This window comes from Euleptes europaea, chromosome 4 (assembly GCF_029931775.1).
Source record: "Euleptes europaea isolate rEulEur1 chromosome 4, rEulEur1.hap1, whole genome shotgun sequence".
Lineage (NCBI taxonomy): Eukaryota > Metazoa > Chordata > Lepidosauria > Squamata > Sphaerodactylidae > Euleptes > Euleptes europaea.
In genome coordinates, this window is record NC_079315.1 from 39,843,124 (window position 1) to 39,870,544 (window position 27,421).

General features: G+C 41.3%; 1 protein-coding gene across 1 annotated transcript in view; it reads left to right on the forward strand.

Annotated features, from left to right (window-relative positions):
- ZDHHC21 (zinc finger DHHC-type palmitoyltransferase 21) overlaps positions 1-27,104 on the forward strand; it is a 42,831-nt gene extending 15,727 nt beyond the window's left edge. Inside the window, exons 5-8 of the mRNA XM_056848762.1 lie at positions 427-565; positions 10,631-10,747; positions 26,265-26,308; positions 26,754-27,104. Of these exons, the coding sequence (XP_056704740.1) occupies positions 427-565; positions 10,631-10,747; positions 26,265-26,308; positions 26,754-26,886 (433 nt within the window). The 3' untranslated portion in view covers positions 26,887-27,104. The remainder of the gene's footprint in view (positions 1-426; positions 566-10,630; positions 10,748-26,264; positions 26,309-26,753) is intronic.
- The last annotated feature ends 317 nt before the right edge of the window (positions 27,105-27,421 follow it).

Genomic DNA, 27,421 nt, shown 5'->3' on the forward strand with positions numbered 1-27,421 from the left:
TGCTGATATATTTGCTTTATTTTAGGAGGGCAACACTCCCATTTTGTATGTAGGATTTGATTACAAAAAAGAAACCAGATATAGTAGAGACTCCCCCTTTTGTAGCATGAAATCTTGTTAGATTTAAGAACTGTAGAGAGTGACGTAAGATTCAATATTTGCCATTATTTATATGTACTAGGGAAAGTATTGCTCCATGTACAAATGGGCAGGAGGTATTTGTGGTAACTATGCAGACTCCGGTCTTTACCAATGGAGGTAATAAAGGGGGGAGGAGTTCAAAGAGAACAGTGGTGAATGTTCTTCTCTTTGCCCTGTTCCCTTCACCTTTTATGTGATGTAATGGTTCATTGGTTTGGTTTGTAGCGCATGTTATAGTCTGGAAACCAGTGATGTTTTTGCATTTGTTTATACCATTTTCTGCAGGATTAATAACTGTGTTGGTGAAGACAACCATTGGCTGTTTTTGCAGTTATGCTTCTACACACAGCTCCTCAGTTCCTATACACTACTACTTAATTTCTGCCACTGTTACTACCTTGAACCACTAAAAAAAATGAATTGGGTAAGTTTTTTTTACTTCCAAAGAGAGGATAAATGCTGACAGTTTTCACTGTCTAATAATGTATTTTAACATTGATACTTGAAGCACATTTTTTATATTTTACCTGTCACTGAATCCTAGATTAGAGGTGTGATTTTTAGGCTTGCATTGATTTAGCAAAGGGAAAGCTGATTAATTAGTAAAGGTAAACACTTTGCTCCTAACATTAAAAAAAAATCTGTCACCAGAGTTGCTACAAAATCATATATATAAGAAAATGTCAAATTCAGCATTATGTCTGCCATTCAAACATGCATCTGTTAACATTTGCAATGAAGAAGACCCTTGTGTTTTAAACAACTTAAACATTATGCCATAAACATTACTGGTGGGGTACACTTTGCTCCCCACAACATACATGTGTGTGTTTACATTTGTGTTTAAATGCCTGTTTATACCTGTCAAGGAATCCCCATTGGGCCTGGGTTAAATAGGGTAGGGGTGGACCAGAGTGAGAACTCTGCACTTTAGGTTCACTTGGAGCTCCGCCCCTCCCCAGCCAGCCACAGCAATGCTGATTGGCTGGCCCCAGCTGCTGCAAGGCTCTCAGCCATTGAACCTCCCATTCTCGGCTTACAGTCGGCAAAAATGTCCTCCCATCTTGCCCCCCAGTCCTGTTGCCACAAACATGGCCCCAGGTAAGTCTGGGGCTGTCGCTTGTCTTTAAATACCTGTTTATACCTGTCAAGGAATCCCAGTTGGACCTGGGTTTCCAAATGGTTGTACACACCTGTCTAAAGACATGTACATAATGTATATGTTATCATCCTGTGCGGAATGTACACACAACATTCAGCTGTGCAAAACTGTAGATTATCTGTTTGCTGGGAAAGTTCCTGGAACAGAAGTATAAGCAAAATTGTTAGGTACAGTCTCCCTAAATCAGGACCTAGGAGGAGAAATATTATTGCTTCGTGGCATATTTCTTCTTCTTCATGTGAATAAAATGTATTGGGTAAAGAACAATCAACATGCATACATTTAAAAAAAACGTGAAGGTGGTTTAGAAAACAGAAGGATTTGATCATATGCAATCACACTACAGTAAAAGCTTTGTTAACTGGCACACTTCATTAGCTGGCATGCCTGGGACCTGCTGAATTCTCCTTCCAGCCCAGCAGCAGTGAGAGGGCAGCAGTGCCAAGTGGGTGGTAGCCATGCTGGGAACCTATCCGGGACACTCCACCCGCTCATCACTGATGCCTGCTCTCTTGTTTGCCAGCAGTACCAACACTGAACAAAAGATGGAGGAGTGGGCTGTGGTCATTCTTATTTAACACTTCCTCCCCTCCCCCTCATTCCTGACATTCAGAACAACAGATTTCAATTTTTCATTCTCAGTTTTGGGATTTCAGCAATATTCTGATTGTGTTGTCACATCCTGTAGTGGAGACATGCAGTTGTGTGATTGACATTTGAGCAATCTAAACTTAAGAGACTAACATGTTCATAGCAGGGATGGTCAACTATTAAACAAAAAAAAAGGCTTAATCAGAGTATTCAAAATTTTTGAAGCTTTGAATATGAATATATGAAACATTTTCTCCCACCTTAACACTGATAGGAAAGTGAATCATGACATGCTTTATACATACTGGAGAATGAGATAATAGAGTGTTCAGTCAATGGAATGACACCAGACTGTAGGTGGTGGATTCCAGTTTTGAATGATCCTTTGCATAAAACCTCTCTGCAAATAGAGAACTAGCATATCAGGGGAAATGATTCTGTTTCCTCTCTTTGCATGATTTAGTGATTTTCTGTTTGCAGGGATCTTTGCATATGGGGAGCAGTCTGAAATGTGAACCTCCACCTGCTGTCTGCTGTGTTGTCTCTTCTACACCTCTTGCATTTATTTATTTAAAACATTTATCTTTTGCTTTTCCACCCAACCTAGTTTCCACCCAACGCAGTGAACAATCCAAACAATGTTTACAATACAGGTCAAAATATATGAAATATTTAAAACAAGTAAAACATATAAACACCCAAAAAGGGAGAAAGATCCATGAAAGGTTATGTGGGAATGTCAAGCAAAACAAAAAAAGACTTCATCTACTATCAGAAGACAATGATGGAGAGAGACAGATGAATGTCCCTGGAGAGGGAGTTCTAGAACTTTGGCGCCATATCTGAGAAGGTCCTTACTTGGGTTGCCACCTGTCTAGCCTCAGGTGGTGGGGCCTTTAAAGCAGGGCCTTTAAGATAGGCAGAGTGGTCAGGTAGGTTCATATGGAGTTGGCAGTGTTATCAGGCTTGGTTAATTAGTTTTGTAGTATATTTATTTTTCTCCTTAATGAGACCCAAAGCAGCTTACAACAAATAAAAATACAATAAAATACAATTTAAATATATAGAAAAGACTACAGAGGAAACTGTATTTTGGGGCTGGGCCAGAAGCCAACCGACCAGTTGCCCTTTTGGCTCTTGTCATTTGGCTTACACCCCCTGGCCACACCCAAGGTACATACCTGAGGACAGGAGAAGCAAACAGAAGCATAGATAAAGTGTTGCAGCTGGCAATAGTTTTCTTCCCAAACTCTCTTCCTGCAAGATTGTTTCTTGGTTTGTTGGAATTGAAGTTGTATTAAAATGTATTTTTCAAAGAGGTTAGATGTTTCTTCATAAAAGATTTTTGTGGGAACTTGATATACAAGAATAAGCAATTGTGTAATTGTTTTTATTTGAACATCTAAATAATTCATCCAGACACTGCATTTGGATGATTATTGAGAGATAGAAGCATGTGATGCTAGATTTTATTTGCTTATATGTTGATTAAAGGGCCCAGATGACAGATTTGGGTTGTTGTTGTTTTTTGTGTAAGGCACTTGCTTCAGAAAATCAGGGCTTTGGCAGTCTGTGCTGTTTACATTTTGCTGATAATTTGGTTCAGATGATTTGATACATTCTTTTTAAAAAATTTCATCTGCAGAATTGGTAGTGGACTGAGAAGATAAAATTAAATTTCATTTGCTTGGGAATTCAGCCAGATTTAAAGCTTCAGGGATGGCATTAGAGTACCATTTGGTTGATTTCTGAATGTCTTGCTAAGGATTTGATATCCCACAAGTATGTGCCACGCAATCAGTCATTATGCCCTTTGGCACTAAAGGATAGAAACAGAAAACAAAATCCATTTAAACTTCAGGCAGAAATTATGTGCTGCAGAAACTCCAGACTAAAACATTTCACAACTATGCTGACCTCTTCAGTAACTGAAACATTTCTTTTGCCATGTTTTGTTTTCTAATGCCTTCCTTGATCCTAAACATGTGCATTGGGGGGTCTCTTCTTGCAGTGCCAGACCAGCCTCCCTGCAGTACTAAAAACACCATCTTCTCATGCCACCATGGCTCCATGCATTTGTTCGCTGCCATTGTGCCTTCTGTTTCTCAGACTTTGAAACAAAAATGAAAAAACACCTACTTTACCTTGTTACATGCAAAGGTTTTGCATATCTGTTTTAGAATGTTTGTAGCAAATATAAACATGTGTTGTAGCTAGACTGGGATTGTTTCCACATAATATGGTCTTAATATATAAAGGTGTAATTTTTAAAAATCCAGTGTAAATTAAAAATGAATGTTAAAATTTGCCTCGGACTTTTTTTTTTTTAAAAAAACATGTCCTTTTATCTGTATTGGAATATATTGGTAACTAGTGTTCTATAAAGATTTTTGCTGTCTTTTAAAAAAAACTAAGAAATAAGATTCAGTTTACTGAAATGGGTAATTATTGCAAGACTCCCCAGGAATCACAGATGCCTTTTAAAAGCTAAATGTTAAAAAGCCATAATCTTGAGCTATGTAATTCCCTTGTATGTTTGGTTGTAGAAACTGTGTCTGTTTGTCCAGTAGGAGGAGCAGTATTACTGTGAGAGATCCCTAAAAACTGAGTAAGCCATTAAGATATTGTACATGTTATTTGCTGGCCACTGCCAGAAAGCATCACTTATTTTATATCAATCAGCTATTATTTTGCACAAGGAATGCTATATGTTCTGGCAAGTATGAAAACTCTGTGTGTATGACATGCTTGGCCAAAACACAGGAGAGGCTGAGCATGAAGTCTCTCTCCACCTATTTTTGTATCAGTTTAGCTGGTATATTGGTGAACATTTGAAGCTGCTTGTCCGACCATTTGTCCCTTGGTCCACTGCTGTCTATTCCAACTGGCAGTGGCATTCTAGATAGAGGTCTATCATTGCTTGGGTGGCACTACTTGAATTGTGTAAATGCAAACTGAGGTTTTGTCGGTACCGCAATGTTCTTGATCTAGATCCATCAGGTCAACTGTCACTAAATTGATTGATGTAAGCAATATAAGTACCTCAGCCTCACTTCAGTTAAAATGCCTGAAAAATATGTTGTATTGATTAGGGCAGTAAACTGCTAATCTTAAATTCAAAGTGATAAACAGTACGATAAACAATACAGTTTTTCTTTAAAGTGTTTAGGAGGCAGTGTAAGAGTTCCTTAATGCCTGTTTGATCATTTAAAAGTGCAATAGCGTACAATAATTCTTTAATTTAAATTCACTGGTAGGCTCAGGCTACAGCTCCATAGATTATTCAGAATCAGTCCCAGAAAACTGCATAGAATAAAAGATCTACCAGTGTTAAGACCATATGATAGGCATGTGATTGCCTATTTGCATAAGGATGTGCTGGTGCTTATTCTCTTGTGGGATTACATCTGGGAAGTAGGTTATACTGCTTTATGTTAAGAAATCATGGGGGCAGGTTTAATTAATTTCCATCCTTGTTTGAATGGGCTCTTGAATTGTTGACAAACATGAAGCACATTCCTCCTATTTTGGCAATGCGTGGAAACTAGGGCTGTCAAATCGGTTCGTCCCGAACCGAAAAACAGCCGAATTTTCCCCGATTCGGCCGCTTTCAGTTCGGATGGAACCGAATTCAAAAAAAGGCAGGAAAATGACGAACCGAATTTGGCGAGTTCGGGGCGATCGCCAAATAAATTTGGCAAATTCGGGGGCTCCGAATCAGCAGCATAACTGTCAGTTAGTAAGCAGCATTCTCCCGCGGCCAATCGGTGGCCAAGCTGGGTCTTCTTCTGGCCAATCAGTCACGGTTGAGTGCGTGAGCCCAGCTGCTGCGCGGCCCGGGGAGAGAAAGAGACTCTGTTTGTGTGTGAGAGAGATCCCTGTGGGGGGGTGCGTGTGCACATTCGCCGCTTTCCACAGCTCCGGGGGGGCATTTTTGAAGGTAGAGGTCCCAAAATTTCAGTGTAGCTTCAGGGGGCCCTTCTTGCAAGAACCCCCAAGTTTGGTGACGATTGGGGCAGGGGGTCCCGAGTTATGCAGTCCCCCCCATCCAACCATTGCAATCCTGTGCATCTAGAGAGCGGCAAATCCAAGGCAAAACCTCCCGTGCATAAATAGAATCGTATTGGATTACTCCTGAGAAGACATCCACAGTAAGACCCATTTTGGGGCTTTTCTCTATAATTTTTTTCCTGTGTGTTTGTGGGGGGGAAGCAGAGTGTGTGTGTGGGGGGGATCAGTTTCTGTGGGTGGGGGGGAAGCCAAAGGGGGCTTTTGCCCGTTCTGTTAAGGGGTGTGTGCCTAAAGATTTACTTCTCCGTGCTCCTGCTGGAAGACATCTACACAGTTTGATTTTGGGTTTTTTTCTCTATACCTTTTCTTGTGTGTGTGTGTGTGCGGGGGGAAGCAGAGTCTGTGTGTGGGGGCAGTTTCTGTGGGTGGGGGGGGGAAGCCAAATTGGCTTTCGCCCATTCTGCAGAGGGGTGTGTGCCCGCTCGCCTCTGCGGTAGTGTGTTCTGCTTTTAAAGTTTTAAAGTGTAAAGTTGAGTCTGTGCGGCTGCTAGCGAGTCTCTCTCCGCTCGGCACCTGGGCCGCACCTCCTCCTCCTTGGTTTTTTTCCCATTTGAGGCCGAGCCGTACTGGTTTGAGAGGGTTTTTTTTTGCCCGTTCTGCCTGGTGGGGGTGCCCGCTCGCGTCTCTCTCTCCCTGGTTTGAGGGAGGGGGGGCTTCAGTTGTGTGTCCTCAGGTTTTCCCTCATTCATAAGATCGGTTAGGTCTATTTTGATGCTCGCTCAAAACTGGTTTTCAAATTGTGACTTAAACAATGCATTCGCCCGGTCCTGAGACTCCCGACTCCCGAGGCCGATGCAAAAGGGGAAATTCCATCCCACCTGCTCCTTATGCATAGCTAGTGTGCCTCTGTCCCTTTCCATGGTTTGCAAACTTCCAAGGTCGCGTCACGTGTTGCTTTGCATGGTTTTGCAAACTCCGAGTCCAAACAGTCTATTTATTTCTAATCATTCCAATGGACTGATCATGGGGGACCCCTTCCGGGCCCCATAACTCGGGACCCCCTGCCCCAATCATAACAAAACTTGGGGGTTCTTGCAAGAAGAGTCCCCTCAAGCGACACTGAAATTTTGGGACCTCTACCTCCAAAAATGCCCCCCGGAGCCGCGGAAAGGCGCAAATGTGTTTTTAATGGCTTTATTCAGCTGAATTTTCCCCGAACTCTGAACTTAGTGCCAAATTGCACGGATCCGAATCGGGGAAGTTCGGACTTCGGCATTTCCCAAATCAAAACGGGCTGAATTTTGCCGAATCCGAATTTTACCGAATTTTTTTTTCAACAGCCCTAGTGGAAACTAGGATATAGTTTTGGAGTTTAGGCTTGAGTGTATATGTCTCGTTGCCTGAAAGCTGGAACAAATAGTTGAGTAGGAATGAATGTTATCTACCTTGCTGTTGATTTATTAAGATCTGCAGCTCTTAGATAGCCTTAATTTGCCTTTGTTAAGTGGTATATGATCTCATGCAAGTTTATCAAGCCTTCTTTGCTTCTCAGTTTTATTTCAAAGTCTAGTTGTATGGAAGGTATAAAGTTTCACTAAGTCTAGGCAGATATCAGGATCTGGGCCATTCAGTGGTAGGGGACTTAAGGGAGAGACAGGAGTACTCAAGACATAACTACACATATTGCTCCTTGTCGTTAGTGTCTGATAAAATTTATTTTGGTATCAATACCCTTAGTGTTTCCTTACCCAAGCTCCACAGCATTGGCTGCTTCTGGCCAAGGGCAGAAAAATATTCAACATAATGATAACAGTGCACAAAGTAAGTCCCTTCCTCCCTTCCTGCTTTTTAGTTATTATTTATATGTTGCTTATTCTGAATCCCTTTCCCTTCCTTATTGAGACTGCCTGTTTTCCTTCCCCTTCCTTATTCCTTCTCTTCTGTTTGGTTACCCGCAATTCATAGAATCATAGAGTTGGAAGGGACCACCAGGGTCATCGAGTCCAACCCCCTGCACGATGCAGGAAATTCACAACCCCCCACACCCCTAGTGACCAGAAGATGGCCAAGATGCCCTCCCTCTCATCATCTGCCTAAGCTCACAGAATCAGCATTGCTGACAGATGGCCATCTAACCTCTTCTTAAAAACCTCCAGGGAAGGAGAGCTTACCACCTCCTGAGGAAGCCTGTTCCACTGAGGGACCGCTCTAACAGTTAGAAAATTATTCCTAATGTCTAGATGGAAACTCTTTTCATTTAATTTCAACCTGTTAGTTCTGGTCCGACCTCCTGGGGCAACAAAAAACAGCTCTATATGACACCGCTCAAGTACTTGAAGATGGTTATCATATCCCCCCTCAGTCTTCTCCTCTTCAGGCTAAACATACCCAGCTCCTTCAACCTTTCCTCAGAGGACTTGGTCTCCAGACCCCTCACCATCTTTGTTGCCCTCCTCTGGACACGTTTCAGCTTGTCTACATATTTCTTAAATTGTGGTGCCCAAAACTGAACATAGTACTCTAGGTGAGGTCTAACCAGAGCAAAGTGATACCATCACTTCGCGTGATCTGGACACTATACTTCTGTTGATACAGCCCAAGATCGCATTTGCCTTTTTAGCTACTGCATCACACTGCTGACTCATGTTCAGTATTTGCTATACTAAGACCCCAAGATCCTTTTCCCACCCACTACTGCTCAGACAAGTCTCCCCCATCCTATAATTATGCATTTGATTTTTCCTACCTAAATGCAGAACTTTACATTTGTCTTTGTTGAAGTGCATTTTATTAGTTCTAGCCCAATTCTCCAGCCTGTCAAGATCATCCTGCATCTTGGCTCTGTCTTCCACTGTATTTGCTACCCCTCCCAATTTACTATCATCTGCAAATTTAATAAGCACCCCTCTATTCCTTCATCCAAATCATGTATAACGATGTTGAACAACACAGGGCCCAGCACAGATCCCTAAGGAACTCCATTAGTCACTTCTCTCCAAGTGGATGAGGAACCATTAACTAGCACTCTTTGTGTACGGTCTGTCAACCAGTTGCAGATCCTCCTAACAATAATAGGACCTAAACCACATTTTCCCAATTTGTCAACTCGAATACTATGTGGGACCTTATCAAAAGCCTTACTGAAATCTAGATAAACTATGTCTACAGCATTCCCCTGATCCAGCAAGGTAGTAACTTTTTCAAAAAAGGAGATAAGATTAGTCGGACATGACTTGTTCTTGAGAAACCCGTACTGACTCTTAGTGATCAGATCCATCCTTTCTAAATGCTCAAGGACTGACTGTTTGATGATTTGTTCAAACACTTTTCCTGGTATAGAAGTCAAGCTGATGGGTCGGTAGTTCCCCGGATCCTCCTTTTTCCCCTTCTTGAAGATGGGGACAACATTTGCCCGCCTCCAGTCTTCTGGCACCTCACCTGTTTGCCAAGACTTTTCAAAAATAATGGACAGAGGTTCAGAAATTACATCTGCAACTTCTTTGAGTATCCTTGGATGCAATTCATCTGGCCCAGTGGATTTTGTTTCATTTAAATAAACCAGGTGTTTGTGTACTACTCCAATGCCAATTCTAGGCTGCAAATCCCTTCCCTCATCTGCTTCTGTTTATGCCATGTTGAGCACCATTTCCCTCAAGAGAAAAGACTGAGGAAAAGTAGGAATCAAGGAGTTCTGCCTTCTCTTCATTTCCTGTTACAATTTTACTTTCCGGTCCATGCAATGGACTTATCTTGTCCTTGTTCTTACTGTTACTCTGTACATAGGAAAAGAACCTTTTTTGTTGTGTTTAGCATCCCTCGCTAGCCTAAGCTCATACTGAGCTTTAGCTTTCCTAACACTCTCCCTTCAAAATTGTGATTGTTTTAAGGGCACCAATAGATACTGGAGAATTTTAATTATAACTTATATGTTTTAATTGTTGGAACATGTTTTAAGCTGCCCCGAGCCTGACCTGGTTGGGGAGGGGCAGGGTACAAATCAAATCAAATAAATAAAAGGAGAGGGATAGGGAAATAGTTAAGGTTGTTGAGGGGGTGTCAGTGTTTTTTTGTTGCTTTTGTTTGTTTTTGGTAATATCTTGGTCTCAGAACATATGATCCATCTTGATCCATAATAACTTTATCTGGGCTGTACAAGTTCAGACTACAGGTTGGTCTTCATGTGATGAAATGTTCCTCCATGCAAAAATTCTCTCTATATAGAAAAGTGAGGGAGAAAGAGTCTAGCATAGTACAGAAGACTTGTCCCCCGCCACGGGAAGCATTCTGCCATGGGAGCGCCACCTGCAGTCTGAAGTGTTACAAACCAGACTTGTCGGTGAAAACTAGGCTTACTTCAAAATCATCCTTCACAATCTAGAGACTAATTTTGAAGGGATAGTGATGAAGACTGCCGCCATAAAAATGAACAGGGGTCTTGGGACACTTTCAGCATAAACGTTCTTGAGTTAAACCTTGCTTCATCAAGTACATGTCTTGTATAAAGTTAAACATGTTCTGTTAAATAAAATAACTTGATTATTATACATATTTAGAAGGTGTTAACATAAAAATAAAAAGCATCTACCAATATCTCTCTCACACACTTTAATTATAGCTGCAACGGCTAAACAGTTTACTGTAATTGTTCTTGCCTGTTTGAGAGCCTTTCTGTATTTTTGTTTACAAAAAGAAAACTAAAGTTTTTCTATTTCCTTTTGTTTATAGGAACTCTTTATATTTAGACATGAACTTGCTCTAATAAGAATATCTACCTTCATGGGTTTAATAATGCTAGTTGGAATTACTGGACTCTTTTATACTCAGTTAATCGGTGTGTTCAATGTGAGTATTTTACTCTTTGCTTTGAAATAAGCTTTTCATGCATGATTATGTTGTCATTGTTAAAAAGTGCAAATACTGTGTAATAGGGAAAAAATAGACCATTTTCTGCTGGGCACAGATTAAAAGAAAAGCAAAAACTAAAAGTGGAAGGAGAGGGAAGGGGTAACCTGAGAAGTACATTCACTTTACATAATAACAGAACTAGTGTATCATTAGTATGGTAGAGCCAGTGTGGTGTAGTGGTTAAGAGCCATGGACTCTAATCTGGAGAACCAGGTTTGATTCCCCACCACTCCACATGAGCGGCGGACTCTAATCTGGTGAACCACATTGGTTTTCCCACTCCTACACATGAAGCCAGCTGTGTGACCTTGGCCTAGTCACATTTCTCTTCGAGCTCTCTCAGCCTCACCTCCTCACAAGGTGTCTGTTGTGGGAAGAGGAAGGGAAGGATATTGTAAGCTGGTTTGATTCTCCTTAAAAGGTAGAGAAAGTCAGAATATAAAAAACCAACGCTGCTTCTTCATCATCAGAAGTGCATGATTTGTATGTTATTTTCAGTTTATAGAAGAGAGAGAATGGGAGAAAACTATATATGGGGGAAGCATTAGAAGAAAGAAGCAGCACAATAAGTGGAGGGCTTTGGGTGGAGGAAAGAAATTAAGGTGCAAGATGGAGGAGGATGAAAATGATGAACTGAAAGGGTGAACAGCAATACAGATAAGATGCGACTGGAAACTTTTTAAATAAAATATACACAGTAAAGATCAGAAAATCTGGAACAAATGGAGAACCCTTATCATAATAAGTGGATTACATTAAGCAAGCAGTAGTATTTTGAACAAAACCAAAGGAGAAAGGTAAGAAAGGAAAACCAAGCATATTACAAATATCATATCAAAATGGCATAAAACGAAGCCCTGGAAGAGAGTGTCCTGGTGGGAAAACAGGGAAATGGAGGCTTGTTTTAGCTAGATTTAACTACAGTAGAACTATATTGAAAGAATTATTAAAAGGGGGGAAAGGTGGTGTTGAAACTCCAAAATTGATTGGAAGAATGAACAAGAACACAGAATATTTAAAGAGAACCAAAAAGGCAATCTTGTGAAAGTTTAAGATGCATTCATAGCAGAATTCACCATATCATGAAAAGATTTTGGAAACTGAGATGAAGCCGGATGCATGGATTGCAGGCTGGATCCAGAGCTCCTTGAATGAAAACTGGACTCTGAGGTATGCTTTGCTGTCCTGGGGGTGGGGATTTTGCACAATTTCCCACTTCTTCCTGAAGACCCTTGTGCCACTAGGCACTTTGTTAAGAAGGCTCCTTGAAGCAACATTTGTAGAAGTCTGAATCTAGCGTGTTTGTGCATTCATGACTGATTCAGCCTATCAAAGCTCACTGAAAAGCCACATGCCTTCATCGTTAAGTTTTGAGAATATTTTACGTATATCTTTTCCGCTCGTATTAAAAATTTTATATTACAGTGCCAAACAAGTGAATATAGTAAATTATATCAAAAAGATAAAACTATAATAAACACATTGGGCATGACATAGTATATCGTGGCCACAACAAAAGTGCACAGGGTATTTTCATAAATTCAATAAACTTTGTTTTCCCTCTCAGCCCACCTATGTGCACACATGACTAGCCTTTAGAAGAAACTTGTCGCCTTTGTGCACCTCTCATATCATCTTGGAAAAGAGCTCTGTGGTTAATCTTCTACATGTTCTATACCCCCAGTGAGCTAGATTATGCCCATTATATGTGGATGGGCTATGGCTCAGTGAAGACAGTAAACAAAATAAAGCCAGATAAATCATCATCATAAATTAATACTGAGTAAATCTGTTCAGTCAAAGAAAGAACCCTGCAACAGATACCGTATATACTCGGGTATAAGCCGACCCGAGTATAAGCTGAGGCACCGAATTGGACCACAGAAAAGGGATTTTTTTTATTGACCCGATTATAAGCCGAGGGTCAATAATGCTGCGCTCTAAAATGGCGGCTGCCATTTTAGAGCGGGAGGAGGATCTCGCCCCTGCCCAGGTTGCCCTCCCACCCACCCCTACCCCAGCGCCATCCTACGGGGGAGGGGGAAGAGCCCTTGAACCCCCTACTCACCGGGAGAGGCGGCGATGCAGCCAGCTAGGGGTGTGCGCCAGAGGCCCCCACAAGCACCAACAGGCCCGCTCATCAGCTGGCGAGCGGGAGGACTGGCCCGGGCGGGCCCCGCCCAGCCGACGAGGCGCCGATGACGTTCCCTGGCCCCTGGGCTGGCCAGCCAGACTGGGCCACGGGGAAAGATGGGGCAGCGCAGTGGGGGGGGAAGAAACTGCCGCCACCCAGCATAAGGTACAGGGCAGGGGCTCCCCGGCGGCACGTCCAGTGCGCAGGCCGGGTGATCCATGGGGGGGAGGCAAGGGCAGGAAACCTCCGGCGGCGCGGCCAGCGCAGAGGCTGGGGGATCGGGGGGAGGGCAGGGCAGGGGCTCCCCGGCGGTGCGTCCAGCACGCAGGCCGGGTGATCCAAGGGGGGGAGAGTAGGGCAGGAAACCTCCGGCAGCGTGGCCAGCGCAGATGCTGGGGGATCGGGGGAGGGCAAAGCAGGGGTTCCCCGGCGGCGCGTCCAGCGCGCAGGCCGGGTGATCCATGGGGGGGAGAGCAGGGCAGGAAACCTCCGGCGGTGCGGCCAGTGCAGAGGCTGGGGGATCGTGGGGAGGGCAGGGCAGGGGCTCCCCGGCGGCGCATCCAGCGTACAGGCCGGGTGATCCATGGGGGGGAGGTCAGGGCAGGAAACCTCCAGCGGCACGGCCAGCGCAGAGGCTGGGGGATCGGGGGGAGGGCAGGGCAGGGGCTCCCCGGCGGGGCATCCAGTGCGCAGGCCGGGTGATCCGAGGGGGGAGGGCAGGGCAGGGCAGGAAACCTCCGGCGGCACAGCCAGCGCAGAGGCTGGGGGATCTGGGGGGGAGGGCAGGGCAGGAAACCTCCAGCGGCGCCGACGACGTTCCCTGGCCCCCGGGCTGGCCAGCCAGACGGGGCCGTGGGGAAAGGTGGGACAGAGCGGGGGGGGGAAGAAACCGCTGCCCAGCAGAAGGCGCGATGGGGGTGGGGGGGGAGGCGGGACAGCCCGCCCATCAGCTGGCCAGCGGAGGGGGGAGCGCGCTGGCGCGGCAGGAGACTCAGTTCGGCTCCATGCGTTGGGGGGGGTAAAGAAACCACGAAATACCATATTGACCCGCATATAAGCCGAGTTGGGATTTTTCAGCCCATCGGCTTATACGCGAGTATATACGGTAAGTGAAAGTTCCTCTTAAAACAGACCCCCATGGTCAGACCAAATATACTAACGTAGTATAGTACTCAGTTGCTGACAGATGAGTTTTTTACTTTGATTTGGCACCCACTTAGACAATTTATTTATTAAAATGGCAAAAGATTTTTGGTCTGAGAGAGGTCAAATATGTAAACCCCAAATCAACAACTTCTGAAGTCATATTTATTCTTATGGTTCAAGGAATCCAAATTTTTACTGTCATTAAATTCCTGTTACTTGTAAAACCTGTTACTTGTACAAAAGGATTTGTAAACTATTTTTATACTACTCTCTTCTGATCTGAAGTTGGTTCTGGCATCACTCCAATACCAATAGTTTCCTTTAATGGCATAAAAACTTAAATTAAACAATAAAAATATCTTACATGTAGATCAATTTATGTTACAATCATAAACAGTATTAATCCCTGAGTTTTGTTATGTAGTATGACACTATGAACGAATTGGGCTACTTTCTCAGTTATGATGGAAGAGCGATTATTCAAGAGAAAAGACACATTCACAGAATCAGATAATCCAGTCTTGTTTACCAAGATGGGTGTTAAAATTTTTGATTGAATTTCGTCATAGTAGGAGCAATAGAAGAGCATATGTGAAATCATTTCAATACAGCTCTTCCCACAAGAGCAATTCCTTGCTGAGTGGAGTAGATTTTGAAATCCACCATGCAAAATTGAAGATGGCAAGACATTAAACCTCGCAAGGGAGAAGGCTCTGCTTTGCTGTGGAACTTGCAGGAGGGAGAAATACGAAGATGGTTGGCCTCCTTCCAGGGAGATCCCCAAGTTAAGAGGAGAGCAGGTTTTATTTGCTGCACTATTGAGATTTTGGTGTTTAGTCTAAAAAAATCTGTGTTTCATTTAGAATGCCTCTGTGGCTGAGAGCATAAAGAACGAGTTGAGAGAGAAACCAGCTGATCTAATTTTCTCTTCAGTATAAACTAACCAATTAGAGGATTTGTAATCGTCAAACGTTTGGTAGGTAAGACTAGTAGAGTCGAAATTATAATGCAGCTTCAACCAGTATTTTATATTTGTAAGCCAAGCAATGGCTAAAAGTAACCTCTGGCCAGTTTCCAAACAGAGAGCTGCATAGTGTACACAACTAGGCATGCCCAAGATTTTACAAAGGAACTTGGATTGGATACGTTCTAAGGAAGAGTCGAATGCACCGATCCATATTGGTATTCCAAAAAGTAATTGTGAACTTACTTCGGCATTAAAAATCTTCAAAACAGCAGGTACATATTGGTTCCCTCTGTTGAAATAGAATCGGATGATAGCTGAAAGGTTGCCCTTAACTATATTCATTGCCGACTTGCGATGAAAAATCCAGGAACCATTATACTGAAAATGTACGCCAAAGTACTTGAAATATTTAACCTGTAAGAGTATATATTTATTGTTGTCTGGCTGGTGCCGTATCAATAAACATTTACAACCTGTTCTAACCTGTTAACATTAATTACCACCTATGAGGTTTCCAGGTTCTTGAAAATACAAATATTAATTACACAGAACTCAAAGCATCTATTCAATAAGCACTTTAGACCAATGCACTAGCAAGACAGTACAGCATCATCAGCATAAAGCCATATAGGAATGTTTTGGGCAAAGGCCATTGACTTCACTGAGAGTTGGAGCAAGGTCATTGAGAAAAATGTTAAATAGGAAAGGAGCTGAAGTACAGCCCTATTTAACCCCTTTGTTGGTGGAAATTTTAGGGGTTAATTTGCCTGCTGAAATACATTTAATTTGACAGTTTGTGGAATAATATAATTTCCTGATAAGGAACAGGGGCCTTTTGTGAAGGTTCATTTTAATCAATTTATTCCTGAGTAATTCTATGGGAATGGAATCAAAGGCTCCTTTGAGATCAAAGAAAGCAGAATGTAGTTTAAGATTAGTTTTCCTGGTGTATTTATTGACCAAATTAGATTAAATGATGCAGTGATCCAATATATTTTTCCCTTTAAAGAAGCCAACCTGCTCCAGACCCAATATTCCCAGTTGTGACAGGGGCTAAGTTTAGAAAGTAAATGCTTAGTGTATAACTTCCCAACTATGGATAAAAGACTTATTGGTCTAAAGTTGGAAGGTGTCGAAGGGTCTCCCTTTTTATAGATAGGTACAACTATTGCATTTGTTCATGCTGCTGGCATTTCACCCATCTTGTCAACCATTGTAAAGAGAGAAGCCAGTAAAGGAACCCACCAATCAGAGTTCAGTTTTAGAACTTCGGTAGATATCACATCTGGGCCAAGGACTTTCCCTTGTTTTAAATTGCCAGTCAGTGATTTTATTTCCTCTGGGTCCACAGGGGGCCAGTCAGGCATATCATTCAGAGCAAAGGTAGGTTGCTTCATTACAGGGGCCCCTACCTCATGAAATAAAGTTGTAATATGTGGTAGCCAGATATGGGGGGGGGAGTGGAAGACATAGAAGGGACTTTCGGACAAAGGGCACCTGAAATCAGGGTCCAAAAGGGTCTAGGTTTGTTTGAGGTCATGGCTTGGAACAACTGTTCCCATTGTTTATTTATAAAATCACCTTTCTTTATTTTTATGAGATGTTGGAGCTGGTTTTTAAGATTAAAGTAATCTAATAGTGAAGCTGAAATCTTAGAATTCTGATAATATCGGTAAGTGTCCTGTATCTTGAACTTCAGGTTTCTACATTCTTTATCAAACCATGCCCTTCTCTGACCCCTGCCTTAATTGTTCCATTCTACAGGGTCAAGTTTTAATAAATCAACCAAATATGTTATTAGCTTTTCATAAACCCGGATTACTTCTAGAGATTCGTCTGAGTTAGTTATAAAGGAGCTATACTCAAGAGCAAAACTCGTTCTTAACAATTGTTGCGTTTTCACAGCTTGACTTGTGGACCAAATGTGGACCTTGGCCTATGGCCTATGGCCAAGGTCAAGGGAGATGGACCTGAAGGAGGACTAAGTTTGACAGTCATGATTAGTGGCAAATGATCACTGACAGTGCAATCTCCTACAAAAATATCTGGAACCTGAAATATCTGGAACCTGGAACTTGGCATCACTCCATCTGGGCCAGTCATTGCCAGTGCCTCCCTCCCCCTTAAAAAAAAGGATCCTTTCACCAACATGAGCCAAACCTCATGCCAAGGGAACAGACCAGAACACCCTCCAACTGTCATCTCATAGCAGTGAGAAGTTTCCAGAAATTTCCAATTGCATTTTTTCTGATTTTAGATACTTACAATTAAAAATACTGTTACTGAAATGAAAATCTCCTAGCATGCTAACATCCATGATAGTTCTTATTCTGAACATGTCAATATATCTTTTTGACATCCATCTGTATTGAATTGAGAACCAGCATGGTGTAGTGGTTAGAATGTTTGACTCGCCAATCAGAGTTTGAATCCCCGCTCTGCCATAGATACTAACTGGGTGACTTTGAGTCAGTCATTTTCTTTCAGCCTAACCCACCTAGCAGGGTTGTTGTTGTGAGGATAAAGTGGGATGGGAGACAAAGTTGTTGGGTTCACATTGGGGAGAAAAGTGGGGTATAAATAAAATGTTTCATGTAAATATAAAGACAAATATTCCACATAATTTACATTACTGTTTTTTTATTTAGGATATTTCTATGCTGGCTCTTCAGGGTCCTTCTCAAGGTGAATTACAGTAAAAATCTCCACAATATTAAAAACAAGCCATTAAAAACAAATACACACCTAAGCAGTGTTACATGTTTCTAAGCCCATGGACTTCAGTGAACTTAGAATGGTGTAACTCTGCTTGAGATTGCACTGCGATTCACATTCCCTCATATACTCTTAACTACGGAAGTATGTAAGTGATACTTCTAATATAAGCAACAAACATTTATTTAAAATCCTAGGGATCTGCGCGGCTGGTTCTGTTAGATCTGATGGCAGCATTTGATGTGGTCAACCATGATCTATTGACCTACCGCCTTGCCGATGTGGGGATACATGGGACAGCCGTGAAGCGGCTGATCTCCTTTCTGTAAGATCGGGGACAGAGGGTGGCACTAAGGGAGCAGATGTCACCACAATGCCCATTGGCATGTGCAGTCCCCCAGGCTGTGGCTGGGCCAGGGAGATGGAGGGGTTGCCAGCTTCCAGTCCTTGACGGTGTGCAGTTAGCAGCAGCTGCATCTGTCAGGAGCCTGGGGGTGACTCTGGATACTGCCCTCACAATGGAGGCACAGGTCACCAACACAGCCAGGGCAGCATTTTATCAACTCCGCCAGATTAGGCTGCTGGTACCATACCTCTCACCCCAACCTAACCACAGTGATCCATACAACAGTCACCTCCAGGCTAGACTACTGTATCATACTCTTCTCGGCTTCCCTTAAGGCTGCTCCGGAAACTTCAACTGGTCCAGAATGCAGCACTGTGGGTCCTTATGGGGACCCCTTGGAAAGCACACATCTAACCAGTGCTCCACCAGCTGTATTGGTTCCGGTTTAAGGTTTTGGTATTCACCTTTAAAGTCCTAAAAATCTGGGACTGTCGTACCTGCGGGACTGCCCCTCCCATTACACCCCCAAAGAGCACTTTGCTCAGCTGGATAAAATCTGCTGGTGATCCCTGGCCCAAAAAGTATCTGGCTGTCCACGACCCGGGCCAGGGCCTTTTCAGCTCTGGCCTCGGCCTGGTGGAACGCTATGCCCGGTGAGATTCGGGCCCTGCTGGGCCTAAAGCAGTTCCGCAGGGCCTGTAAAACTGAGCTGTTCCACCAGGCATATGGTTGAGGACAGTGATGGTATCCCATCTAGCTGGCCACCCTTCTTTCTCTTCCTCTCATTTCCATTGCTTTCTTCTCCTGTCCTGCCTCTGCTACACCTCCTGCAAATTAAGTTTTATTGCTGCTGCTTTGAAGGTGCCTGGCATTTTATCGTTATCATATACTTTGTAAAATATGGATTGTTTTAAACTGTTTTAAAGGTTGTAAGCTGCTCTGAGCCAGGTCTTGGTCAGGAAAGGGCAGGCTATAAATCAAACAAACAAATAATACTAATAATAGGTTATATCATCACTCTGGTTTCCACAGTATATCTTAGTTCAAATTAATTTAATATACAGTGGTATGTCTTCCTTTTTGACTTGTCAATAGTTTTGGAGACTGCAGGTGTTCTGAGATATCATGTTTTTCTTACAAAACTCTGTATGTGTTGTTATTTGGATGGACACTTGTCTGGAGCACTTGAGCATTTCTTTCTCTCTACAAATGGAAAATCCAGCTTTCCAGTGGCTGCTGGAAGGTAACAGGATAATCACTTAAGCAATGATCCTCTGATGTCATTGTGGGAGGCTAGTAAAAGCGGATTATCTGTGACCCAGATAAAATAATTAGAAATTACTTGGACACTTACCAATAACTGATCTACTAATCTCATTTCCAAAGTTAAAAAAGGTCTGTCTCTCGACATAACACTACCAGATGTTTCAGCCGAACTGCATCTTTTGAAGAGACTAATCTGAAGCCTAATTTTAAGGATTACCTTTGGTTGTTTTTTATTTAAAATTCTAAACAGGATGCATTTTCATTTTTCCATATGGTCTTCCAAATGATTAACAGAGTTAAGGGATTTTTTAAAAAGAATTTTAGCTTGGTCACCAACATGTAACTGAATGAAAGACGAGATATTATATTAGTGACATATTTTCCTGTTTGTACTGTTTACAATGTAATTTGAGTTTCTCCATCTGCTGAAATATTTCTCAGTGCATTCTTATAGTGTTTTTAATGGGTACTTTCAACTATCCTTAACTAAGCCTGTAGTGACATTATTAATTTGAGTCATGTTACAAGGGTTTCTTGTTAATTACATTTCTAAAAATTATACAGTGTTGCGATGGTGTTATTAAACATCGATGACCAGTTGAGTAGGGTGATAGAGAATTTCTCTTGGTTTTCTCTAGTGTTTTGTGAAGGAAAATAACAATATAACTACTTGATATTGAAAGTCCTTATTCATATTGCACTACTCTTGTAAATTCTCACTTATTCTTAATACAGTGCAAGGTTTCAACCCCTTTTATGTTTTATTGTAGATTTACATTTCCCTTGTAAGAATAACTGTAGAAAATGAAAACAAAATCAGCTAATCATTTGAAATTCTTTATGATCTAAGCCTAAAAACAAAATATACATTACTTTAATTGGAAGCAAAGGTTCAGCGTTTGAGACACAGAGCCAAGATACTTTGCAAATTTTGTACTGAAGTAATAGGAGTTTTGCAATAGCAGCTTACATGAGTGTTGTAACATTTTGTTCTGTATACAGAGGTTCTCTCCATGTAATGGCTGCCATATCTATGTTAATGGAAGGACCAGTTTTGCACGCACAAGTTTGGTGCTTCCACTGTATTTAATGGGACAGCCTCCTCACAGAGGAGTTTCATGTGTACATGAGGTTGTTATAAAGGATAGATTGCAGTGTTTAGTTTTTGAGTAGTGGAAAATTCTATCCAAGCTGCTAATGTAAGACACATTGTTATTCATATAGTAATACTGGGCTGGATCCAGGCTAAATTTTCCACTAATAGAAGTGGTGGGGTAATTTCTACCAGTTCTCTCTTACTGTTGTAGACCCCCAATTTGCCTCTCATGCTGTTCCTAAGGCTCTCCTGTCCCCAGGAGCAGCATTTTAGGGATTGGTAAGCTGCAGTGGGGGGGGCAGGAGGCGGGCAAGTTCTGTTCCTCTGACAAAAGTGTCTTGCATGAGCAGAAAACGTAGGCTGGATCCAACCCACTGGTTTCATCTGAAGATTTTAGAGTCTTCAAATAGCCCGATCTTGAAAAAGTTCTCTTGCTACAAATGTCATTTTCTTTAATCATACTTGTGCTTACTTAATATTTTGGGAACTAGGTTGTCATTTTCTTTATGAGTCATCTTGGCAGCATGGTATAATTATAAAATTAAATATATGTCACAAATAAGAATAATTTCATTTATTAAAAACATTATTATGCCATTTTTCCACCCGATTAGGATTCACAAGGTCAAACATAAATATATTAAAACAAAAATAATTAAAAAGTGATTGTATACTTTGTGACTCATATAATATTTATTTAAATAGAAATTATGAAGGATGCTGGTTTTGCATAAAACAAAGTGATTTTGGAGATATATAATAAAAAATCCAAATATATATACTACAGTACTATCTACTATGTAATACGCCTTGACGTGGATAGCCTAGGCTAGTCAGATAACATCAGATCTCAGCAACTAAGCAGGGTCAGCCATGGTTAGCATTTAGATGAGAGACCAACAAGGAAATCCAGGGTCACGACGCAGAGGCAGACTAAGGCAAAACACCTCTGAATGTGTCTTGACATGAAAACCCCATGGGGTCACCATAAGTCAGCTACGACTTGATGGCAAAAACAAAACAAAAAACAAACAAAAATTTTCATATAGAAACATTGGCTCACAAATTGATGCTTTTGTAATGTAAAATGCTTTTCATCTCAACAGATAAGTATCTTATTCTCTTATTATAATTAAGTAAAATATTTTAATCATATTTTTAATCAGATAATCTAATAAATACTCTTTTGATTAGTTTAATAATGAGGGCTTTGTATTTTTTCCTTTAAACATGCCAGAAATGTAATCAAAGGCAATATTAATCCTTGTAATTAAGGTTTAGAAAAGCAGCAATCACAATCAGGTTGGTGTGCCAATGTTGTATATGAAAATACAAAATAATTGTGCCATGCATAGTGTTGTGTGGGAGTCTGATATCAGATTGGCCCTCTGTCATTATCTGACACAAAGTGATAAGGCCCATCTTGCCATGGATGGAGTTTTTCATGCTATTCTTCTCTATCCTTCTGAATAAAGGTATTCCCTGCATTTACACATTTGATTTATATCTCACTTCATCACAGAAGATTTGAATGATTTGACCACTTTTAAATGTCTCTGTGGAAGTAATGGGAAATGTGATTTTGAGGGCTGATTGTTTTACAAATTAAGCTGACAACCAAAATTGTATCCTAACCTTGAAATAGAGTTGATTTGGTCTCTTCCATGAGTAGAGAACTCTGGTAAAATCTGCTGGCTATGTATTTAAAATGTACCTAACATGCCCTTTGAGTAAAACAGCCCTCAATTTCAAATAGCCCCCATATGACATCACTCTCTGTGCGTAAAGTGCCATCACATTGCAGCTGACTTATGGTGATCCCTTATGGGGGTTTTCAAGGCAAGAGATTAACAGAGGTGGTTTGCCATTGCCTTCCTCTGCACAGCAACCCTAGTATTCCTTGGTGGTCGCCCATCCAAATACCAGGGCTGCTCCTGCTTAGTTTCTGAGATTTTATGAGTCCAGGCTAGCCTGGGCCATCCAGGTCAGGGCATGACATCACTACAGTTTAGAAAATATATTTGTTATTTCAATTTCAAACACAAGAAGAAGAAGAAGAAGAAGAAGAAGAAGAAGAAGAAGAAGAAGAAGAAGAAAAGAGTTGGTTTTTTATATGCCAACTTTCTCTTCCACTGAAGGAAGAATCAAACCGGCTTACAATCACCTTCCCTTCCTCTCCCCACAACAGACACCCGGTTAGGTAAGTGGGGCTGAGAGAGCTGTGACTTGCCCAAGGTCACCCAGCTGGCTTCATGTGTAGGAGTGGGGAAACAAATCCAGTTCACCAGATTAGCCTCCGCCACTCATGTGGAGGAGTGGGGAATCAAACTCGGTTCTCCAGATCAGAGTCCACCTCTCCAAACCACCGCTCTTAACCGCTACACCACGCTGGCTGACATTGTCAGGTGGGTAGCTGTGTTAGTCTGTAGTACAAAGCCAGTAGTACCTTAAAGATCAACAGGCTTTGCAGGGTATATGCTTTCGAGAGGCAGCGCTCCCTTCATCAGAGACATTGTCATCCCAATCGAGGATTGTGTTATGCATATTGGAGCTGCAGTGCTCGTGTGGAGCTCCTGCATGAGCAAAAGCTTCTGTGGCATTTAATATCTGAGGCAATGCTGTTTATGAGCGCTCCACAATGGCCACTGATGTGCAAGCTCGGACGTGCAAGGGAGCATGTCATGCAATTATCGGTCAATGCCAAACCATTATCAGAAGCCATACTGGGCATTAATAATTAAACTGCTCAATAAGTATTCCTTAACTGGTTGATGTGTAACTGGTTATTCCCCACCTTTCACTTTCATACTCATAGGTTGTTCTCTACATTAAACCTTTCCCACTCATACATGTTGAATTTTGCAGCGTTTACCTCTCCAGCATTCTTAATTTTAGTTCACGTACTGTATAGCCAGTTCTGAAGCATTTGTAGATTTCAGTTTACTGTTGATACATCTGTAAAATCACTGGAGATATTAAACTAGACCGAGAACTAACCCTTGCAGAAAGCTGCTCCTTCCAACTTTGGCAATTCATTTGATGTCAGCTGCAGAGTAAAGCTATCTGACCATGTATCCATTATCTTAGAAGGTTTTTCTAATTCACCTTTCTCAGACATGTTGATGAGTCCATGTAAAAAATGTGGTTACTTCTGCCAAGCATTCAATATAGATTTAATCAGAACACACTTGTTTAATTTGCTTGTTACCGTTCAAGTGATGTTTATTACTTATTGCAGATGTTTTTCAGCCATGCCATTTCAAGCTGTGATCTTCTCAGATGTACTGAGTTAAGCAGGGTCATTCTGGGTCAATATTTAGACACAAGGCTACTGGTGAAAGCTTATCTCCACAGGAAATACTATTGGTGATTTAGAAAGTGAAACATTTCTCTGTGAATCAATATTGTTGCAAGGGCTGCCCTATACTCTTGGCAGAGGTGTGAGATATATATGTGAAATGAGCCTTGCCCATATTTCTTGGGTGCCTACAAGAAAACAGAGATAAGCATCTACACAATGGACCCTTCTGCTCTCCTGAAAAATTATATTATTTCCCATCCTGTGCCTGTATTATTGGTTTCACATGGAGGAAACTGCACAGTTGGGTAAACTAATTTTGGGGGATGGCATTCAACACCCCTGTGTATAAGCAGAAGGCACTTTCATGTGCACTGGGGGGCTGGTCCTTTTCCTCTGTCACATCTTTCAGTGTAGGAGAAAATAGACACCACTGTACTAGTATCAAAGGATAAGAAATTCAGTACAGGAGCGAAGAATACTTATAAGTGCAAACAAATATTTATATGCTACCGTGTCTAATACAATACGCACTTCATAAATATACAAAAAGAACCATTCATACAGTTGTAACACACATACACAAAATCATCTCTAGGATGGTGGTGAATGGAAAAAGTTCAATAAAAGGTGCAGTTTCTCTCAAGATATGCTCAACAGTCTTCTGTATTCATTCCATGCAGGTAAGTAGAGGTAATAAATATTAATTCAGGAGGAATAACTTCATGGAGGATACAGCCGTTTCAAATTCTTGACAATTTGAATTCTTCATCAGTCCTTCAAGCATTTTCCTCTTATATTGCACATCTTGATAATAAATTACAAAATGCTGGATATAGTTCAATTTCCACGAAGGGTAACATTCACAAGTGTAGCCAGTTGAGCATATCTTGAGAGAAACTGCACCTTTTATTGAACTTTTTCCATTCATCACCATCCTAGAGATGATTTTGTGTATGTGTGTTACAACTGTATGAATGGTTCTTTTTGTATATTTATGAAGTGCGTATTGTATTAGACACGGTAGCATATAAATATTTGTTTGCACTTATAAGTATTCTTCGCTCCTGTACTGAGCATCTTTCAGTGTGGCATTGCAAGTCTGCTGTGGAAGGCTCCCCAATCCTTAGGAGCAGCTTTGGAAGGGGTGTGGATGTGAAGAGGAGGGGTTCCAGTAGGAATCAGCCTGGGGAAAGCCCCAGTGCATGTGCAGTGTTCCACATGTGGCCATTTGGATCCAAGCCTTGGATACTTTGATACATTTTTATAAACTTGTAATGAGGAAACGTTACCCACTGAATTCCTTAGATTCAATGTAAGTAACAAAGCAAAAAAATAGTTTTAAAGTATATACCTAAACAATTGTAATTGCCTGCTCCAATAGTGTTTATCACTGCTAGAAAATCTGAGAGACAGATTTCTGATTGACAGGAGTTGCAGAAAAAGTGAGCACGATAGAGAACATGCCTCTAAACTTCCCTTAGTACCTTTATATGAGGTGGTATAGAATGCATGGTGTTTGCTGCTTGCGTTGGATTTCATCAGACATTTACATCGAGTTATTTGTAGAAGATAACGGAACGCTGATAACAGAACATGAGTGGCAACATCTTGGCATTAGTAGGACACCATCTTTTGTCACTGCTATAAGGATTTCCACCCCCAAATGATCGTGCATTTTCTCCTTTTTGCAGCTGATAGTGCCAAAGGTTTGGGACCTATCAATAGATATAGGGGATTTTTGAGGGAGGTTGGCAGGTCATTGATGCTAATAGTAGTGGAAGATAAAATACAAATGGATGGGAGAGCTGGGTGGAACTGGTGTTTTAGAAGTGAGATCTGAATCCTTTCACATATTACTGTTTTGATTTTTAACTAGGGTCCCAGGAAACAAGCTGTAAGATCTATTCTGTTATCAGCAGCTGGCTTGCTAAGTTCCTTAGGTTGCTCTGATGCTCTTTTCACAGGATAAGTTCACTTCTACATGAAAGCAGATTCAGATTCCCACATCTGCTTGGCAGGCATAACTTGTGAGCAAGGCACATACTTGTTTTCATGGGGTTAGGTGCCAGAACTATTTAATCTTCAAAGAGTAATCACTGACTTCATTTCTCACTCTAGCCACAGTGTTCCACTGAAATAGCTATATTTTGAATATCAAGTACACTTTTGATGGTTAAATGGTTCAGGTTAAAAGAAAGAAAGGCATTGCTGCCATAATAATGGTGGGCTGAATGTTTTAATGCTTTACAAGCTTTCAGAGTACCAAGCTTGGGCAGCATATCAGTTCAAGTTATTAAAGCATGTGTATATTTTTCTGAATTTTGTTGTAATCTTTTCATTTTAGAAACAATCCTAAATCTTAAAAAACACTTTCGAATGCATATGGGGACTTTTTAAATATATAGCTTATACAGGAAGGTTTTTTTTTTTTCATTTTCATCAGTGGAGGGAATATTGAATAGTTTTCCTTTTCTCCATAACAGGATACTACAAGTATAGAAAAACTGGCAAACTGTTGTGAAGAAATGTAAGTATCTCTGGTTGGGTATTACAAAAGACAGGCATGGTTGAATGCTATATATGTGAAGAAGCTAAGTTTTGCATGCCTTATTTTATAATGATTCATACAGCCCTTGCGTGCAAAATGGCTACAGATTATTCTGTCCTATCTAAAGCCATCAAAATTAGGCTTGCAAAGCACAGCCAGAAATAATTTTGTCCTGTTTTGTTGGCATTGTGTTGACCATGAGGATCATCTTAGGTTTAAGGCTGCCTTCCGTAGATACAGATGCATTCCATTCTTCTCATAGTCTCAGCTGCATGCCATTGTGAAAAGGAAACTGTGATTGTGGTGGCTGGGATGCAGTTCATCAGAGTCGAGTAATGAATCCCCAGCCAACCCTGTATTGTTCTAGTTGACTGAAGTGCACCATGGGAGTGCTGTCTTTCACTAATAATGCTGTCGTCTGTAGATCGAGACCACGAAAGCCATGGCAGCAGACCTTCTCAGAAGTTTTTGGCACTCGCTGGAAGATCCTGTGGTTTATTCCTTTCAGGCAAAGACGACCACTGCGAGTTCCCTACCACTTTGCCAATCACATCTAAACAGATGGATAGTGGGCACAGATGGGTCCTCCATGCTGGAAATGTGTTGCAGGTTTTGTGATAATAGAACTATGACAGTCCTCAAGTCAATTAAAATCTACCCACCAATCTTAGACATCACAATGTGCCCCAGGCTTTATTTTAATAATAATGATCTTGATTCCGTTGTGGGATTAAAGGACTTTTCACTGTTTAGTTTTAAAGTGTACTTACTTTCAAATAGCTTTTCAGAGAAATTATTTGAGGTTATTAACCAATACAATGATTGATGTGCAAATGTTATAAAATTTTTGTTTTGATACTGGTTAATAATAATGTTTTGGTAGAAACACTGGCATTTACACTGTCAAATAGGTTTGAAAAGTGTCTTCTCTGCCTTTAATTTTTTATTCTTTTTAAAAATCAATAATACTTTCTGGATTACTCTGCTAATCTGGTTTAAAATCTGCTATGCTTTCCTTTATTTATGATGCATTATATTAATTGAACAGTTCACCACTTGGAAAAGGTGACATTTTAATGGTATTTTTTAAAT